Genomic DNA, 12,187 nt, shown 5'->3' with positions numbered 1-12,187 from the left:
TGTTCTTCTGTTTTTATGTCTCATCTGCTATAGTAAAGTGGGGTGGGAACGAGGTGCAGCATTGTAGAAGTCTATGCAATTCCATTAGGATCTATTTAAACCCTTACCTCTTAAGGGCTACTATCCATTAGGAGAGGCAGGTCTATTTTAAAGAAGTATATTTCTAGCCAGGTGATGGTGGTGCATGCCTTTAATCCCAGCACTTGGGAGGCAGAGGCAGGTGGATTTCTGAGTTCAAGGCCAACCTGGTCTACAGAGTAAGTTCCCAGACAGCCAGGGCTATACAGAGAAACCCTGTCTTGAAAAAGATTAAAAAAAAAAAGTGCATTTCTTTGGTGTTTTTTTTTTTCATCCTTGAATGAACATAAGATCTGTTTCAGACTTGCAGATACTTAGAATGGTGTCCCCAATAAGCAGAGAGAGGCGCTGGGCCCCTAAGGAAGCTGGATTTTTGAGCTCTTTTGAGTACAGTCCCTAACTCTGAAGGATGCTTACCACTCAACAAGGTTGCACTTGATATATAACCAGAAGAGGAGGACATTTAGTGCTTACCTGAACACCGGACTCCCTGGGCGATGAGCCCCCACATAAAATTGGCACAATATTCACACCAGTGTGGGCCCCGGAATGTGTGCACCTGCATGCCAAACAGAGAGTAAAGAAGGTTCAGTCACCTGGAGGCATCAAACATGAAATGGACAGGAGCCCCAGCAGCAACACTCCGTCACTGGGCTCTTCCATCCAGTGAGGCAGAGTGATAAACTGCTCTGGAAGAGACAGACACAGGCTTTGATCTTTGAAATTCTCCATGGCCAGAGCTGAAGGTAGGGGAACAATGAGATTATAGACACTCTCAGCCATGGGTGAGGGTCACACTCCAAGGAGGCTCTTGGAGTGCAGACCCAAGATAGCCTAAGCTGGCTGCTAGGTTACTCCATCCTGCATTTAGCTCAGCAAGTTGTTTTGGGCAGAAGAACTCAATTACTGTGTACTCTTACTGAAGTTGCTCCATCTAGGTGTAGAATTTCCAGCCAGATATAAATAAACCATGGTTAGAGGATAATTAAAAGGTTTCAAGGCTTTGGGCCACTTCCAGGAAAAGTCATTTAAAAAAGTAAAGGAGTTGGCTAAAACCTCAGGCTTATGAGCGCCCGTGGGGTGGCTTTCCCTAGGGGCAGGAGCTATAGTTAGCCAGCTCTGCCATGGCTTTCAGGTGAGCAAGTTGGAAGATTCTCCTGGCTGTCCAGCATCTCAGTCAGCTGTTAAATCTTCCAAATGATATGAATGGTCTTAGATTACTCAGGTGCGGGATCATGCATTAACCCACGAGTCAGCACCGTATAGCATAGCTCAGCACAGCAGAGCATGGAACAGTACAGCTCAACAGAAGGCAAAACTGTTCTCCAGCACTGAGGGAATTCGAAAGCAGAAGTAGGGGAGTCATAGCTATAGAACCTGGCCAAGATGAACCAAAACCCACAGCGTCCTGAGAAGGACATGAATCTATGTGAGAAGGTACTGGGTTGGGTTGTTACGAAGTCCTTACAAACATTCTTTAAACTCCAATCAACAGATAAGATAAGGCAGACAGTATTATTTTTTAACAAGCTAGAAGGCCATTGTACTATTACTTTAAAGAAACACTATTTTTAGTTAACAAACAAACAAATCAATGTAACAAATACATTCACAGTTTGTGAAGGTCAGTGCTGCCTGAGGAGAAGCTGCCAACCTGAGACCTCCAAAGCAGCAGCAGCCCATCAATTCAGGAGCAGCCCATCAATTTCTTTGTTCATCTACATAGGCCGGCAACCATGTCTACAGGGTGGCAAGCCAAATCAGCCTTCCAATGGAATGCACGGCTGAATGGCAAGAGTAAGAGAAAGCATGGCGATGACTGTGAAGGAATGCCTATGGCCGTGTAGCTGTGCAGTAAAACTAAGTTATAATTGCCTTTTTAGGATGATAGCTCATCGAGTTGCCCAGGACATTGTTTCTGTTCTGAAAAATGGTGACACTGGTCTCAAAAATGGCTTTCACTTAAATGGAGAAGTTTGTCTATGGCCATACCATCCTGAATGTGCCCTACCTCCTCTGCTCTTGGCAGCTAAATGGAGAAGTGTTCTGTTCGGGTATGACCCTACCCCACGGCATTCCTTGCAGGAATGCAGAGAATCCATGAGGCACTTGCATTTTCAGAGGCGAGTACCATGACTCATTTCTAGGCCCACTGACACAGAACTCCAGACTACAAGAACCCTTGAGGAAAATGAGCCACCGAGAGCTGAACACTTTCTGAGCTCAACAACCATTAATGTTTTACTAGAAAAGTGCTAAAGGAGCCAGTCAATTTTGACAGTAATGTTGACTATTAATATACTGTTGAAGTTGCACCATCAGGCAAAATTAATGTATAAGATACAAGAGAAATAGTATGAAAGGAGGATACAGAAGAAAGGTGGGGCTGCTCCTATAAGGAGAGTGGGGGAGGGGCACTTTCCTGGATGGTCCTGGAAGGTTAACAGGGAGAAGAATAGCTGGCTTTGTAGAGGAAGGACAGGGGACACCGGTGCAGAAGGAATTGTGGAGAAGCTGTAGGAACAGAAGAGCTTGGTGTGACTAGGCAAGTCAAGACTGGTATGACTAGAACAGAGAGAAGGAGAGAGGACTGGGAGATATAAGGGGAGACAGGAAAAGGAACCCCACAGGGGGCATCTCACACTTCCTTTGTGATGTGGATTTGGAGTGGGCTCAACAAGGCACTCCCAGAGGACTAGAAGTAGAGAAGTGACTGCTTTCAAGAGATTATTCTGAACCTGTGTAGAGCATGGGTCAGATGGGGTCTGTCTCTAGTGGAACAGGCTTGGGAACTACTTTGTAGTCTACTTGAGGAATGAGAGAGGCTCAAAGCAGATACTGGCAGGAGAGATGGTAAGGGCCTACATTAGGTCTGTTTTCAAGATAGAACTTGTACAATCCGTGTATTACTAGATGCTGATTTAGGTACAGGGAAGTCAAATGCACATGGGTCTTGAAGGGAGGGTGTGATCCCTGATTTCCCCCTTTGGAACCAGGTGGATGGTGATACCATTTGATGAGGTGGGGCAGATACTCTTGTGGGGAGAAGTGTAGGGTTGGCTTTGGCTAACGATAATGTTCTGATGCCAATGTGTTAGTTCAAGCAGGAAGTCACCTGCAGTTGGTTGCTTAGGAGGAGTGGGGGCTGTAGAGATGCATGCAACCATGGCAGAAAAAAGAGGTGGTGTTTTAAGTTGGACAAATAAATGGATTAAAAAGAATTAGGGATAGAGAGCAGAAGGCAGGAAGCAAAAAGAGAGAGCTTGTGACCAGCCCTCCATTCCCCACTGCTTAAAGATGACCAAGAGAATAAGGCATTTCAGAGCCAGCAGATGGAGAGTGTTTTAGGAAAAGTGTGGGCTACCAGTTTGAATGTTGGTAAAGATGCCCAATTAGGGAGGTACTAGATGTCGACTTAGGTACAGGGAAGACATTGGAAACCTTGTCAGGAATAGTCTCTTTGGCGATTTAGCCCTGGTTTAAGGGTTCAGTCGGAGCTGAAGAACAAGTGGAAACCAAGAACCATAGGAAAATATTGGAAACATCTGTGAAGGAGTTTGCTAGCCAGGCCTGATGGAGCTTGGCTAGCTAGGCCTGGTGGCTCATGGGGACCAAAGGAGGAGAACTCAAAGGTCATAGTTCACTAGGCAACAGCAAGACCATCTCTTAAAAACAAAAGAAAAGCCACTCCCCATCTAGTTAGTTCTGCCCACAGGTGCATGGTACTAAGCCATCGCTGGAGTATAGGAAATCTACTAGGGGCCACACCCTCCAAAAAGATTGATTTTTTTCCATTTCCAATAGTTATCAACTGCCAATAACTCCCTGGGAAGGGGTCTATATAATCGCATTGTATTTTATGCATGTAATTTCTCAATAAAGGAAATTGTAATATAAAGTCAAAAAGCACAGAAGAACTAAAATATAAAAGGTGAAAGAAGTCTTGGAATGTAGCCCAGTGGCAGCTTAGCATGCACTAGGTCTTAGTTTTGGTCACCACTACTATAGGAAGAAGCTTGGCTATGATTTCACCCAGGGAAGGAGAACAGTACAAAGGAGTTGTGGGCTCAAGAGACAATATTTTTAAAAGGTAGAAGTCACTGGGGGAAGGTGAAGTGTCAATAAGATTGATACAAGTCACTGCAGATGCAGAACAGGGCAATGAACACAGAGACATGAAGAGCCTGAGAGGCTGAGAGAAGGTGGGGTACTGGGAATGAATGAATGCAGTACTGAAAGAGAAGAATATTTAAAACTTTCCAGAATCAGTAAAAGGCCCAGAAACATCATATTAAGAAAAGTGAAATGAGTCTTAAAGTAAATAAAAACAATCTGTCTCAACACAGATCATGGCGATATCGCTCAAACCTGAGACCTGAAGATAGAGCAACAGCCAAACCACTTACATGGAAACGGAGAGCAATTAGGGTGAGGATGGACTTTTTCTTCAGGTAATATGAGATTACAGATCATAGTATATAACTCCATCACATCGTGAACCTAGCTTTCATACCCACTTGATTATGGAGAAGGGTAAATTGATACTTTCTGATAGACAATGAGGATTTTCAAGCCTCATGCAAAGAAATAAAGGACATGCTTCTGTGCGGGGCAGGAACCAGAAAAAGGAGTACTAGCCGGGCTCAGTGGTGAGTGAGGGGAAGGAAATGGGCCAGCCCCTCAGTTCTACCTGCATAAGACATCATCAGGAAGAGGAACCGTTTTAGTGACTCCAGAATAGGGTGGGAGATAAACAGGACTGAACGTGGGACAAAGCCAAGGCATTCACGAGTCTTGCAGTTTAGGAGATATAAAAAGAGCTGTTTATTAACTGAAGGATGTTCTAACTAATCACACACACAATGTTTTTGTTTTTGTTTTTGTTTTTTTTTTGTTTTTTTTTTTGCACATAGAATAAAGGCACAGAATCTATAAATTAAGAAAAAATACACACAGGGGACAAACACACAGATTTGATCACGGCAATGAAAAGTAAGAAAGGAGAAAAAAACAATAAAACCAGTGAGTATCTGTAAAATATCTATAGTTCTCTAATGACCACACTCAGGAAAAAAAGATTTGTAGATGTTAGTTAACAAATATTTACAAGGAACACTCTCAAAACACAATATCAAGAGAAATACCAGAACCAAAAAGATGCACCTCACGAATGCCAGCTAGCCAAGCAAACCCGTCAAGTCAGATACACCTATTTGCATGTTAAGCAATGAAAACAGCCTAAGAATATAACCACCTTGAGCTTACACGATTATGATAACACAATTTCAAAAGTCTAAAGTAAACATGGGAAGATTTATAAGGAAAAGTTGACAATTCCACCATTATAATGAGTTCAATATGTATTTGCAAAAAATGGGTGAATAGATGCAGTTAATAGGAACGGGACTTTGTACCCAATAATTCAAAGAACACACGTTTTTCAAAAAGCACACAAGGCATTTACAAAAGCTTGCTTCTGACTATAATATGAGCAAATCAAAGAGAAATAATACCACCACCCACAGTGTACTGTGAAGGATGTATCTGGTACCCAGCAGAATGGTGTGCTGCTCACTTAGTGCGGGAGGATGACGGAGGGATAAAAGGCAGCCTATCACATCCACCTGTGACCTTTCCACTGCCCTATTATTTCTGTGAATCTCTGGTTCACATGCAGATTGCTGCTTGGAACCTTGCCCTCCCCTTGTATATACAAAATTGAAAGGCATCAGAGCAGCAAGCATACCCTGCACTCAAGGACCTTGTCATCTCTAAGTATAAATAGACAACAAAAATGACCACGTGCCAGGCAATGTACTTGAACATGTGAGACATTCCAGGCCAGGAAAATGGCAAGAATAACCAAATCTTGCAAGAAAGAAGACGAAAGTGGTTGTGTGGGGTTTTGACACATAGATGGAAGTTCACCATACTGGGAACAGTGAGAGGGAGGGAACACTGCTGTTGACTGGGGAGCACACGGAGATGAATAATTGGAGACAGTATTTCAAGGTGTGACAGCATAGTGGAAGGCCTTGTGAGGTAGACTCGGCCACGGGAGGTGGGCTTGGGCCTCAGGGAGTGGGCTTGGGTGTTGAAACACATTCTTTTATTGTGAAGGATGTAAAGAGAGTGATGACACAAAGCTACCTCAATCGTATCCAGTGTATCGGGAACTTTGTTGGGGCAAAAGTCAAAATGCAAGGTTCAGTGGTGAGGAAAGCAGTTTTCAGTGTTTACAACACATAGACAGGGGCCAAACTTCAACTCCAAGCGCTTCCAGAGACTAGGGGCTTCTCACCACACGATTCTAAGCTTCACTTCTGCTGGCAGTCTACAAAGTCCTCCAGCACACCGACTGTACGCACATACAGTGCTTATCAGCCCCACCTTATTTAACCCATGTCTTTTCCAAACACGAATCCTAAGTCCTAAGACCAAGCAAATCAGGGAGACTGCACCAGGAACAAGGTACTTTCTGTCCTTGCTTAGCCTACACAAGTAAAATAAAATCCAATGAGGGGAACGTTGAATTAGACAAACATTATTTTAGGCCCACTGCCCAATTTCCTTTTGAGGATGGGCCACTGTTTATTTTCGTGGTTGGTGTGTTATTCTGTTTTCTTTTGGAACCCGAGGAGAGAACAGGCTCCAGCGAGTGCTGAGGGTGTGCACACACCATGTGGGGTTCACGTCTGCCATCTGCCATCTCAATGAAAGACCCTGTACCTTAAAAAGTCACCAAGCAGCCCTTTCCATGTTCTGAAATCTATTGATTTTTTTTCAAAAATATCTTTTAAAGAGAAAGAACTTTTTTTTTTTTTTTCAAACTTGAGCGCCATAACTAAAATACCCCAGACAGGAAGAAAATACTCCAGACAGGAAGAATGTTTGTCCAAGACTATTATACTGGGCATGGTCTGCCTAGAATTCAAGAAACCACACCAAACAAGATGGTATTACCAGAGATAAGGCATGTTTGACAAATACTCCTGGAATGGGCACATAATAAAAACAGGAGGAAGAAGAGTTGTCAAGAAAGTCCCGAGCAGACAGCAGGCATCCCCACTTGGCTCTTTCAAGATGAGCAGGATGTTATTGTCTGAATCTGGAAGGCAGGTCTCTCCAGTGGTTTTTGGAGCAAATGTTTTGATGGGCCAGCGCAGACACCCCCCAAACATTCAATCAACTTGCCCAGACTCCATCTGTAAGCAAACACTATTCATAATGTGCTGTGGTGAGGAGATTTTACTTTTTCTTATCAGGTCATATCAGAGTTACTCAACCTTATCCTTGCTAACATTTTTAGTCTAGAAAATTCATGGGTGTGGAGGCAGCTGTCCTGGCCACTACAGGGATTTATTTTTTTCCCTAGCATCTCTGGTTGTCTACATACCAGAGGCTTACAATATCCCTTAAGGGATGGGCCATAAATGTCTCCAGACATTGCCAAGTAGTTCCTGGTGGGGGTCAATTCAAGCTTGAGATCACTGATACAGAACAAAACCATTTTGCCTCTATTACTCATATTAAAAACAGGAACCGGATTCTTTCGTTTTACTTGGAAAAGGACTCCAGGCCTAAAGCTACTTTCTAGGTTGTTTAATGTGCATAGAAGAGTGGCTTTGAGCTGGCAAAAGATCCTTCTAGACTCAAGTGTCTGGGTTTTGGAGGTCCACGGTTCACTGTAGGAGGTGAAACAAATTAGCCTCAGCCATCCAGAAAGCTAATAGCACTGTCAAGGTGTCCACGTTTCTGTGAAGGTTTGTTTCTCCCCCCCCACCCCCATTTTACCATGTTTCCCGCAATCGTGTGACAATGAACTCACGTTTTCCCTTCCTGCAGGAGCAGATGAAATTCTGACCTTGAAGTGAACCTTCTCAGATGTAAGGAGATAGCAGAAGGGAGCTATGCCATCTGTAACAGAGACACTTTCTGCTCTCTCCCTGAGGCTCGCTGCACAGGTGCTGTGTGAGAGAGCCGCATTAATACAGGCTCTCATGGGGCACCAAGGATCCCTAGAGTCATCTATCAGTAGCTGCCCAGGCATTTAAAATAGGATTAAAGATGTGGTCCTAAGGTAAAGTTCAGAGACCTGGCCTTGCTGACAATACTGCTTATGTTGAACTGCAAGCAAGGGCTCAGTTTCATGCTCACCACCCCAGCCGCTGAGAGACGGAAGATTCGGGGTTCCCTGGCTGAGGTAAGCCCTCAGACCCTCCTTAGCAAAGGTTCCAAGGCAGAGCTTACGTAATCTATACTAGAAACTCCAACAAAGGGACAGAGACAGAGGTGATGTCCCAGTAGCTGGTCAAGATGCAAGAGCAGGTGGCAGCAGCTGCACATTTGGAAGTGGAACTAAGGATAGGAAAGAGAGGGTTTGGAAGTGGAACTATATTTTGGAAAAGAGGAGGTTGCGTTTCCTACTGGGAATGAAGCCCTTCCACAGCTTTCACAGCTCTTCTTGAACTGAGGTAGTCTTGTGCTGTTTTCCCCCTCTGCTTAACACTTACCTCCTGCTGAGGTCTAAAGCCATGCCATCCTAAAATTGCTGGATTCTTCCTGATCTCAGAAGTCAAGCAGTTCAGACCTGGTGATGGCTTGTGTATGGGAAACACATGGTTCCCCCATTCCCTGAACATGAGCTCCCCTCCTCAGTGATGTAGACAGAGAGATGAATAACTCTGCTGTGTGGGCGCTGTCCTGACCCCATCCCTGAACTCTCTGTATGTTATTGGTACACTTTGGTATGATGAAAACCACATCTCTGTTTCCAGATACTGCCAAATGTCCCTCTGTAGCCAAAAGCATCTTGGCTGTGAAGTCCTTGGCAGAAGAGTGTACTTGTGTCTCCCTCAACACTTTCTGGCACCGGGGCACAGACAGCCTCTATTCTGTGTTGGTGGAGTAAAGGCATAAATGGCTGAAGGAATCGCTTCTCTGGAAAGTTTCAAAAGGAGTCCCCTAGTATGAACTGTGACCACTGGTACTCACTCTCGTGTCCCAAACAAAACACAAAGGACTTATTTCTCTGGGTGGAAAGTGCCAGAATCAGGCATTTAGTCATTTGCAATAGTCCCTTTGAATTTTGTGTTTTTTAGATCCAGACCAAGTCCATAAAAAATTAAAATCAGTTAAGGACTTGCTAGGGTCAGACTATGTGCTAGTAACTGACACTGTAAAGCCTCGTGGCTTAGCCATGTCCTGGTGTGGCCTAATGTGGGCACCCTGGTAAGATTTGCATCAGAGCCCTTCTCCCTCCTGGGCTCTGCTGGTCTGTGAAGGGTTTGCAGCCAGCGATAGTAATGATCGCATCCTAATTTGCACAAACAGACCAGTGAGGTGGGAGACAAGCTCTAGACTTGCCCTCAGGAGGCCCTTCTCTAAAAACAGTTTGCATACTTGATTGAAATTCCTGCTGTGGACGAAGTTCCTTTAGATCCTTCCTAATGCTGCGACCCTTTAATATAGTGCTTCATGCTGTAGTGATCCACACATTTTTCTCCACTGCTACTTCATAACTGTAATTTTGCTACTGTTATGAATCATAGTGTCAATATATATTTTCTAATTAGGTGACCCCCATGAAAGGGTCATTCCAAACCCAAAAGGGATCTTGACCCCTAGGTTAAGAACCACTGCTTTAGATAAAGATGTCACGTGACTAAGTCTCAACAGATGTATAGCTTGGTCCTCATGTGGGACCTCTAACAGCAGGAGTAGGGGCTGCTATGATTCTGTCGCCTGGCATTGGATCCATTTTCCTTAACTGGATGGCCCTGTCAAGCCTCAATAGAAGATGTTCCCAGTCCTACTACAACTTGATATGCCAAGGTGGGTTTATCTACATGGGAGGTCTCCCCTTCCTCTGAGGAGAAAGGGAAGGAGCCATAAGGGGAGAGAAGGTGAGAGTGAGGGACTGAGAGGGTAGGAGGGAGGGGAAGCTCCACTCCAATCAGTATGTAAAGTAAATAAATAAATTAATGAAAAAATAAAATAGGACAACTGGATTAATTAAGTCACCACTGAGACAAACAAGCTCCTCCTTTTGTGCTAAGTACATACAGTACAGTTCAGATCTTAAGTGTTACCCCTGAAGCTCTTAGAGTTTTGGGTCCCAGTGATGGTGCTACTGAGATAGAGACATTAGGAGATAGAAAAAGTTTTCATTATTGGAAAGAGTTAGGTCATTGTGCGTGTATCCTTGAGGGGATATTGGGATTCGGCCCTTTTCTGTTTCTCTGCTTGCTTCCTGGCTGCCATGAGATGAACATCTTTGCTCTAACATGCACCTTGATCCACAGTGTTCTGTCTCATCACAGGCCCCAGAAGTGACAGAAGCAAGAGACCATGCACTGAAATCTCTGAAGCCATGAGACAAAAAATAACCTTTCCTTTTTTTTTTTAAAGTGGATTTATTTCAGGTATTTTGTCATAGTGATGGAAAGCTGACCATGAAGAGCAATAGTAATTAATCACAGAGACCTAAGATAGAACCTTTGAATAACTTCCTATAGAGGTTTATCAGAAATCAGATGATTTACAAACAAAAGGCAGCATATATCCTAGTAGCAGAAAGAATCCCTGGAAGACTGGAGTGAAGGAGGAGCCAGGGTCTATTAATTAGTGATGACAGGTCTCAGGAAAGGAATCAATGGAATTACACAACAGACAGGAACAATGAAATGAGAAGCAGGGGGTAGGAGTGTGCTAAAGATGAACCACACTTCCTTGTGGATGTCGCTAAGGGGCATTCCAAACTCTAAAATGGCACAGTGGTCATATGGCAGTTTGGCCAATGGCTCTGTTGTCCTGTCTTGACATTCCTGCTATTATTTTAACATGGTACCTCACATATTTTGTTTTGCATAGGGTCACACCTACTGTGCAGCGAGATCTTTCTAACCACATGTTTTAATGTGAGCTAATAGCCATGTCAGATCCTTAATGGTAATGCATACATTCTTCATAGCAACAGACCACAGGAAATAGACCCTTCTGATGCAATCCTCTAGATGGAAAGCCATCCAACTGCACTAAGCTCCTCGGTCTTCTTACTGTGTCTCTTACTCATGAAGACAGGCTTCATAAAAAGACCATGAAATTTCTCCACTTTCTGTCAAACCAATGAAGCATCAATAGGAAAAAAAAGATATTGATGAAAACCTTAAAGATGTTAAATGATTAACCTTGGGCCTTTAGTGGTAGTGACACTTTGTAGACATTAGTGGCCGTCTAAAGATCTCGTTCTGTGGCCTGAAAGCTCTACTAAAGTGGCAGGCTTGAACTCATGTGGAGGATGTAGGTACTCAAACTGCATCTCCAGAGCAAAGTCATTGGAATTTTGGAGAGGAAGGAAAGGGATTTGCAAATCCAGCAAGACCCATCCTGTCATGCCTGGGAGTATGTCCACAGGATCCCCAAAACAGGGGTTTCTGCCAAAAGTCAGAAAAAACACTGCCTTAAGGAAAGAAAAGATCACAGAGGTTAAAATAGAAAATCATAAGGAGGAAATAAATGCAGACATTTCACGCTCCAAATTAGACCATTGCTATTCAGTAATGGGAGAAAGATTAAGATGGAAGATACCCCAAGAACAGAGCTCTCCATCCCATGGCTAAATCCATAGGGTTGAAGGCTTCTATCCTTTCCTTCAAGGATAACAAGTAAGGTATGAGCTTTGTGCTCCCCAAACTTAGAAGCAGAGAGACAGGCCAGACTAATGGGAATGGAAATGAGTGGATGTACATATATCCTTAAGAAGGTTGACTCCTAAATAGCATCAGAAATGGTTCCCTTTCCCTGCTGTTCAATCTCATTCCCACAGTCAGTGGTCTCAGAAGGAAAGCAGAAATCAACAGAGTCGGGCAAGCCCCAGTTTGATTCTCTGCCTATTCTTTCTTCCTGAATTCTGCATCTGAAAAACCCCCAGCTTCATATAGCATCACCCATTTGCTGAGGCAAATCTCTAACAGGGTCCTGTCCTTCCTCCCTACAGCAGCTTCCCATTCTCATAATTTGTCATTGGCTTCCCCTACGAACATTTCTTGGACAACATAGCAGGACAAAAGAAACAGGCCTTTACTTTCTGGTGGCAGCTCACATCCAG

General features: G+C 43.8%; 1 protein-coding gene across 9 annotated transcripts in view; it reads right to left on the bottom strand.

Annotated features, from left to right (window-relative positions):
- Positions 1-12,187, bottom strand: part of Chn2 (chimerin 2) — a 260,647-nt gene that overhangs the window by 12,044 nt on the left and 236,416 nt on the right. For 5 of the 9 annotated variants that reach the window (XM_031381960.1, XM_031381957.1, XM_031381961.1 and 2 more), the window contains exons 3-4: positions 7,907-8,045; positions 553-637 (exon numbers count right to left, since the gene is read on the bottom strand). In XM_031381960.1, coding sequence (XP_031237820.1) covers positions 553-637; positions 7,907-8,045 — 224 coding nt within the window. The remainder of the gene's footprint in view (positions 1-552; positions 638-7,906; positions 8,046-12,187) is intronic. The other 4 variants (XM_031381956.1, XM_031381963.1, XM_031381965.1 and 1 more) reach the window with 1 other exon arrangement.

This window comes from Mastomys coucha, unplaced genomic scaffold, assembly GCF_008632895.1.
Source record: "Mastomys coucha isolate ucsf_1 unplaced genomic scaffold, UCSF_Mcou_1 pScaffold20, whole genome shotgun sequence".
In the NCBI taxonomy this organism is placed as follows: Eukaryota; Metazoa; Chordata; class Mammalia; order Rodentia; family Muridae; genus Mastomys; species Mastomys coucha.
Note: the sequence above shows the minus strand (reverse complement) of the source record. Positions and strands in the feature narration are given on the sequence as shown.